This window comes from Plecotus auritus, assembly GCF_963455305.1.
Source record: "Plecotus auritus genome assembly, chromosome: 5".
NCBI classification, from domain to species: Eukaryota; Metazoa; Chordata; class Mammalia; order Chiroptera; family Vespertilionidae; genus Plecotus; species Plecotus auritus.
The window spans coordinates 169,338,227-169,346,262 of record NC_137776.1 but is presented as its reverse complement, the minus strand read 5'-3'; the positions used below and the strand labels follow the sequence as shown (position 1 = coordinate 169,346,262).

Here is an 8,036-nt window from a genome sequence, read left to right as displayed (position 1 = left end):
TCTAAACTGAACGAAATAGTCAATATTTGATCATTTTTCTCCTTTATATTTATTCTTAAAGAGGACATACAATATATTAGATTTAGGTGTGTACAACATGGTGATTTACCAATTATATACCGATCACCACAATAAGTCTTGTAACAGTCAATTCACCATACAAAGTTATTACAATACTACTAACTCCATTAAAGAATATTTGGTACTTTTTAACCTACAAAAATGGTGTAAAATTTATATTCCTTATATTTCTATTTCCTAACAGAATTCTTTGTGCAGCTGTGAAGATTTTTAATCTTGGAATGGAAAGCTGATGTTAGATTTACTTAGGAAACTAGATAAAGCCTTTAACTTCGTGTACAATACAGTGTTTATGCCACCAAAATGCTCAGCGTTGTTATGAAAGATCATTTGTGGACTGTTTTGGATATTTTCTGGTATCTAGTGGTTTCAGTGGCCTCCCATTTCTAGCTTGTCCCTGTGTTTAGAGCTGGGGTTCAATGGGACAATGCTCCACAAATGCCCACTCAGCACTGGCGTCTCCCATCACTTTAAAGCAGAAAAACTGACAGTTTTTCAGGAGTTCATCTTCTAGTTCTGCCAGGGTGAATTATTATGGTTTGGCTCTGGCCTGGTGTAGAAATTATCTCTCCATGCTCATCAAGACCTAAACTCATAGAAGTGAGGACTTTGCTTCCCTTGTTCATTGCTGCATCTCAGTCCTTAGTAGAGGTCCTGACACTGACTCCATGTTCAATAAATCATGGTGAATGACACAGTGAATACCCTCTTGCTTCTTTGTAATAAGGTCTTGTTGACTACTTAGGGTTCCAATGTTTCCCTGGAGTCAGACTGGAATAGAGGACAGATGCACACATCCAAAAGTGTGAGAAATTAATATGAAAGTTTTTAAAAATGAATGGTTTTCCCAGAAAATGATGGTATGAGATGTGATGGTTCTGATCTTCCTTTCTAGGTTCCTGAGATTCCCACACCTTCTTCATCCCCAGCAGACAGAGGAGCATGAGGCCTGAGAACCAGAGCAGCGTGTCCCAGTTCCTCCTCCTGGGGCTCCCCATCCCACCAGGGCAGCAGGGCGTGTTCTTCACCCTGTTCCTGGGCATGTACCTGACCACGGTGCTGGGCAACCTGCTCATCATCCTGCTCATCAGGCTGGACTCCCGCCTGCACACGCCCATGTACTTCTTCCTCAGCCACTTGGCCTTCTCTGACATTTCTCTCTCATCTGTCATTGTCCCAAAGATGCTCATGAACATGCACACTCAGCAAAAATCCATCTCCTATGTGGGATGCATTTCTCAGTTGTATTTTTACATACATTTTGTTGGTCTTGACAATTTTCTTCTGGCTGTGATGGCATATGACAGGTACGTAGCCATCTGTCATCCCCTGCACTACACCACCATCATGAGAGATGGGTTGTGTGTGCTGCTGGTGGCTGCCTCCTGGATTATCTCCTGTATCCATGATTTGCTGCACATTCTCCTATTGGTCCGACTGTCCTTCGGTGCCGATAATATCATCACCCACTTCTTCTGTGACCTCGCGGCACTCCTGAAGGTGAGCTGCTCAGACACCTCTCTCAATGAGCTGGTCATCTTCACTGAGGGAGGAATGATTTTCTTCCTGCCTTTTGGTATAATTTTGGGCTCTTATGTCCGTGTAGGAACCATCATCCTGAGGGTCCCCTCCACTAAGAGACTCTTTAAAGCCTTTTCGACCTGTGGCTCCCATCTCTCTGTGGTGTTTTTATACTACGGGACAGCTGCAGGTGTTTACTTTTTCTCCTCATCATGGGGTTCCAAAGACATAATTGCTTCTGTCATGTATACAGTAGTAACCCCCATGCTGAACCCCTTCATCTACAGCCTGAGGAACAGAGATATAAAACAGGCCTTAGAGATGTGTGTCAATAGGGTTAAGTTCTTTAACTGGAAATCACTAAATCCTCTTGTTGCAGTCAGGAGCACAGTGATATAGATCTTCTATAATTATTGTACGGTCGACATCTCCATATAACCTTAATAGAATATATATTCTGTTGTTATGTACAAGTGCTGTTAATATTCAAGTTGGTCAAATTTGCTACTTGGGTTCTTAATAATTCTTTATTTCCTTGTTCATAATCTCTTATAAGACCTATGCAATATTTTTTTGTAAAATGTTACACAATTATAATTGTGAGTTTGTAATTTTAGACTATGTTATTGAGGACTCACTTGTTTATCATCATGATCCATTCCTGATGAACTTTTTTTTGAACTTATTATTGTTTGCTGTCTCACATTGGCTTCAAACTGATTGTGCACATCTCTTCCAACTCACATTCAATAACATGATGATGTTAGACTTCAATCAGCCATGATAAGAATAATTATACTATGAAAATTAGCATGTGCTACAAAGCAAGACTTTATAAATGCATTTTTAAAATGAATTTAACAGTCACATCTAGCAATGGATCCTACCTTAACACCTTGTCTACTTCTGATATTAGTACAGATATACTATAACTAAATCTATAGACACTACTATAGCATTGGTAGTAAAGATGCCCCTTACTTCATTGTTAGTGTTTACATGGTATTATTTCCATCACTTTAAGGTTTGCTATGTCTTTATATCTGTGAGGAGTCCATCACTAACAGTGTAAAGTTGGATTTGCTCTTTTTATGTAAAGCAAAAATTATTATATTTGTGGAGAATTTTATCTATTGATATCCTATATAATAAATCCCTAATATGCAAATTGACCAAATGGTGGAATGACTGGTCGCTTTGATGCACACTGACCATGAGGGGCCTGACGCTCAATGCTGGAGCTGCCCCGTGGTGGTCAGTGGGCTCCCACAGGGGGAGCTCCCCTCAGGCAGAAGCCAGGCTCACAGGTCGCGAGTGCAGTGGCAGTGGCAGGAGCCTCTCCCACCTCCGCTGCAGGTGGGCAGAAAGGAGCAAGGGGTGCCAGACTGCAAGAGCCCGACTGCGAGAGGGATGTCTGACTTCTCTGATGGGTCCCGAACTGTGAGAGGACGCAGGCCAAGCTGAGGGACCCCCACTTAGGGCACGAATTTTGTACACTGGGCCTCTAGTCTAATATAATCAGAATATATCTAAATTTATATTTTGCATATTACTGATTTTTATTGGATACACCTGCTTCACATTTATTGTCTCTTATCTTCCTCCCTTTTGATTAATCAAATATATATTTTTATTTCATTTCCCCTTATTTACATATTGATCATATATTATTATGTTGTTGTTGTAATTATTTTATGTGCTATATATAGAGATAACCTTTTATTCTTTAATTTTTAATTATAGTTTAATACACAAAACATAAAATTTATCATGTTAGCCATTGGAGGTATACAATTGGGTGGCATTTAAGACACTCAACACCAGTATTTCATACTAGGACCAGTAAAGAAAACTCTATGGAACATCAATGAAATTTAGTATTTTGCAACTGGGAAAATATAAGAACAGAGATATTTATGAATCAAAATGGATAAATAGGATACATTGTTACATTTTCAAAAGCAATGTGTGGAATAGCATTTATAGCATGCTACATGTCATGTAAAAATGAAGGGGAAGTAAAATATTCATATATATGCCAATTTAAACATAAAAAAAACAGGCAGTAGTTAAGATCTGGAAACAGCCCAAGACCCCATCAGTAGATGAGGAATAAAAAACCCATGGTGCATTTACACAATGGAATACTACTTGGCAAAATAAAGGAAAATCTCCTTTTGAGACAGCATGGATGGACCTGGAAATCATTATGCTAAGTGAAAAAAGCTAGTCAGAGAAAGACAAATGCAATAGAATCTCACTTACATGTGTATTCTAATGGTCAAAATAATGAAAAAACAAACAAAATAAAAACAAAAGCATAGATACATAGAGTAGACTGACAGCTGTCAGAGGGTAGGGGTTAAGGAGAGCTGGACAAAAAAAAAATGGTGAAGGAATAAAGCAAGAAAAAATATATATCACATATAAACATGGTCAACAGTATGGTGAGTGCTAGAGGAAAAGGGGTTTTAGGGAGGAGGTGGAAGTGAACAAAGAAAGGATCAAAGGAGAAGGAAAGAGAGATAACTTTGGGTGGTAAGTGCACAATGCAGTATGCATATGTTTTATTTAGCTGTACACTTGACATCTGTATGGTTTTATTAAACAATGTCAATAAATGGCATTGTAATCTAGAGCAGACTGACAGCTGTCAGCGGGGACAGAATTACTTGTGTCATTTTGACTATGTTGTCTTTTGCCACTAAAAATAAATAGAAGAGGTGGTGAATAAAGCAAAATAGAATAAAACAATATAAGTGACCCTAATTGTAATCCTATTGCACACTGTAATTACACCAAAGAGGAAATTAAAATAAGTACCCTAAGTAATTCCTGAACCCAGAATTCTGACTATATCCTCTCACAGTAAAAAACAAACCTGCCAACAACGTTTTAAGCTGTACTTAGTGTGTCACTGACAGTGGTGTGAGTTCAAGATTCTGAAATGACTCACCATGTATCCAAAGACTCAGCAAATAAGTAAACATTGAGGAAAAGGGGGTCCCTCTCTCTCTAGGGCGCTATGTACATGGAAAAGGAGAGGCTGGAAAGAACTCTATGGTGTCAAACTAGAACTGGAGATATCAATTAGAAATCATGGGCTTTAAAATGAAAAATAGGTTGCAATTTATAGGTCATATATCAACATCTATGCTGTTTCCATCTCCCATTCTTCCTGTCCCACTTCTGACACACCTGCTGTGGGTAAACATTCCTTTAGCTTCTTAGTTTCCAGTTTCTGCTTCTTGTGTTTCTTTTATATATATTTCCCAGTAAGCTTGTCTGAGATCATTTAGAATCCTCATAGGCAATAAGCACAAATAAAGCTTCAAACCCAATCCTACCTAATCCTATATTATAGAGGTAATATGCAAAAGGGCCGTCACTCCAACACACAAGATGGCCGCCATGATGTGGTCAAAGATGGCCATCCCCATGTGTACACAAGATGGCTGCCACAAGATGGACAGCAGGGAAGGGCAGTTGTGGGCGATCAGGCCAGCAGGGGAGGGCAGTTGGGGGTGACCAGGCCTGCATGGGAGGGTAGTTGTGGGCGATCAGGCCAGCAGGGGAGGGCAGTTGGGGGCAACCAGGCCTGCATGGGAGGGCAGTTGCGGGCGACCAGGCCTGCAAGGGAGGACAGTTAGGGGGGGATCAGGCTGCAAGGGAGAGCAGTTTGGAGGCAACCAGGCCAACAGGGGAGGGCACTTAGGGGTGACCAGGCCTACAGAGGAGGGCAGTTGGGGGTGACCAGGCCTGCAGAGGAGGGCAGTTGGGGGTGACTAGGCCTGCAGGGGAGGACTGTTAGGGATGATCAGGCCAACAGGGGAGGGCAGCTGGGGGTGACCAGGCTTGCAGGGGAGGGCAGTTAGGGGTGACCATGCTGGCAAGGGAGAGCAGTTAGGGGTGACCAGGCTGGCAGGGGAGGGCAGTTAGGGGCAATCGGGCCAGCAGGGGAGCAGTTAGGCATCAATCAGGCTGGCAGGGGAGTGGTTAGGGGGTGATCAGCCAGGCAGAAGCGGTGAGGGGCAATCAGGCAGTCAGGCAGGTGAGCGGTTGGGAGCCAGCAGTCCTGGATTTTGAGAGGGATCCGACTGCCCGTTTAGGCCCAATTCCACCAGGATTGGGCCTAAACGGGCAGTCAGACATCCTCCGAGGGGTCCCAGATTGGAGAGGGTGCAGACTGGTCTGAGGGACACACACACACACACACACACACACACACCTGTGCATGAATTCCATGCACTGGGCCTCTAGTAAGAATGATAAAAGATTATAACTCAGAGAATAAGAATCTCTGAGTCCATAATGACATAAATGAATAAATAAAAAACTAATGAGTATGGGAAAAGAGTAATTTTCTTCTTATAAGACAATATAAGTAATAAATCTAGAAGAAATAATGGAATTATAATATCACAATTTGGCAACAACATTTGTAATAATTTTCTCATATAAGAATCACCAATGGATGTCAAATATAGTGAGTTGAAATTTTAGTAAAGGAAATGTTATGTTTGTATAGTATCAAAATATCTACCCAAATGATATCTATTAATTACAAGGTTAGAATAGTAACTTAAAAAAAATAGTAACTTTCCTGTAGATAACCTGGCAGACACTACATTAGCCAATTATAGGTTAGGGCAAAAATATGCTTAGAGAGCTGGAAAGTTTGGTTTTCTCTCTGTGTACGTTACCATGAAAACTAATACAATAATAATAAATAATAATATGTGAATAAACTCTGTGTTTTGCATACTCACAACTGGAAACCTACTTTTCTCCAACCCAATATGGTATTTTACAATTTTTCTCTATGTTTAAAATCATTTAAAATGTTAAGTTGAAAAATCCTTTGTCACAGCTGGAATAATGCCCAAGAAGAAAGGTGGCCAGGGCATGACTGGAATCAGGAACACTGTCCCCTAGGACTCCAGTCCCTCTGGCTCTTGGACACACAGCTCCCCAACGGGCAGTCAGAAATTAGCCAGAAATTTGTGGACTTGGGCTTTGGCACAGTCTCTTATTAGTAATTAAGCATTATTTTTGGACTCATTTTTTAGGAGGTGGTTAAGGAAAAGGAAAGTCTATATAAGTGCCAAGGCCCCAGATATTGCTTCTGTGTGTCTGGATGTTAGGTCTCCTGAAGAAAACCTGAGGAGATGGGCAACAGTCTGGAGCAGAAGGTGTCTGAACTCACCAATGATGAGCCCAGGTGAGAGGAGCTGGAAATCTGCACTTGGCTATGGATCTGCCTGTGTGCTAGCGGGTTCATGTGTGAGATTCTGTGTCCATGAATCTGTGTGTGTGTGTCCACATGTATTGTATATGCTTGTGTACGTGGTATTTAATGTTGCATGTGTAAGTGTGTGTGTGTGTGTGTGTGTGTGTGTGTGTGTGTGTGCACGCACGCACACTATGTATCTGACTCAAAATTCAGTTTTAATGCATGTAGAGCAAGTTATCATTGCTTGGCGTGTGGTGAGGGACTCCTGACTCATGCCTATCATCAAAAACACTGGCATCACAGCTGAGCATCGGCAGTGAGACTGTTGTCTTTGCTTCTGGACAGGAAGATGCCCACCTCACTAGGAATCAAGGTCAGCTCAGAGAGAGCTCAGACCTCTGCTCAGCAGCGTGTGCTAGTGCACATGGGAGCTGTGCTGTGGGTGACATACTCGTGTGTGAGAGCTGGAAGGAGTGTTGTTTGATTTTCTCTGTGTGTATGTGACCAGGTGCATTGGATGTTGTTGCTGGTTTAATGACTGCCTGTAACTGAATAGGCTTAACTGCACCAAGTAGACGCCTGTCCCCTAGAAGAGGATGGTCAGAAGGGTGGAAGCCTGCCTTTCAATAATAGGAGGGTGTGTGCTACTTGTTGTAGTGAGTGTGTGGCTGGGTGTGCATATGTGCCTGTGGCGTGTGTTTCTTGTGAGATTTTTTACAAAAGTATTTTAATTGATTTCAGAGAAGGGAGAGTGAGAGAGACATAGAAACATATGTCTCTATGTTTGATGAGACAGAATCATTGATAAGCTGCCTCCTGCACACCCCCACTAGGGATTGAACCCACAGACCAGGCATGTACCCTGATCAGAATCGAACATTGATCTCCTAGTAGATAGGCCAACACTCAACCACGGGGCAACACCAGCCGGACACTTGTAAGATTTTCTAATTGTTTGTGGTCTTGTGTGCTTTTGGTGATGTGTGTACGGCACTTGAGCTATGTATATATGGTGAGTTAAGTGTTCACCAGATGAGTCCATGAGTCGGGTGTATTAGTATTTTTGTGGGTGAGATGTCCATCATTGTGTGTTGTGTATGTCTCACTTAGTGTGTTACTTATGATTTGCATGTATGTAGACAAGTGTTTTTGAGGTGAACCACATATTGGCTATTCTTCCCTGAGAACAAGAACGTGGTCA

At 41.7% G+C, this 8,036-nt stretch overlaps 1 protein-coding gene across 1 annotated transcript in view; it reads left to right on the top strand.

Annotated features, from left to right (window-relative positions):
* Positions 1-1,023: 1,023 nt before the first annotated feature.
* LOC308248374 (uncharacterized protein) overlaps positions 1,024-8,036 on the top strand; it is a gene marked incomplete at both ends in the record, with an annotated part of 30,002 nt that continues 22,989 nt past the window's right edge. Inside the window, 1 exon segment of the mRNA XM_080668329.1 lies at positions 1,024-1,992. Within this exon segment, the coding sequence (XP_080524455.1) occupies positions 1,024-1,992 (969 nt within the window).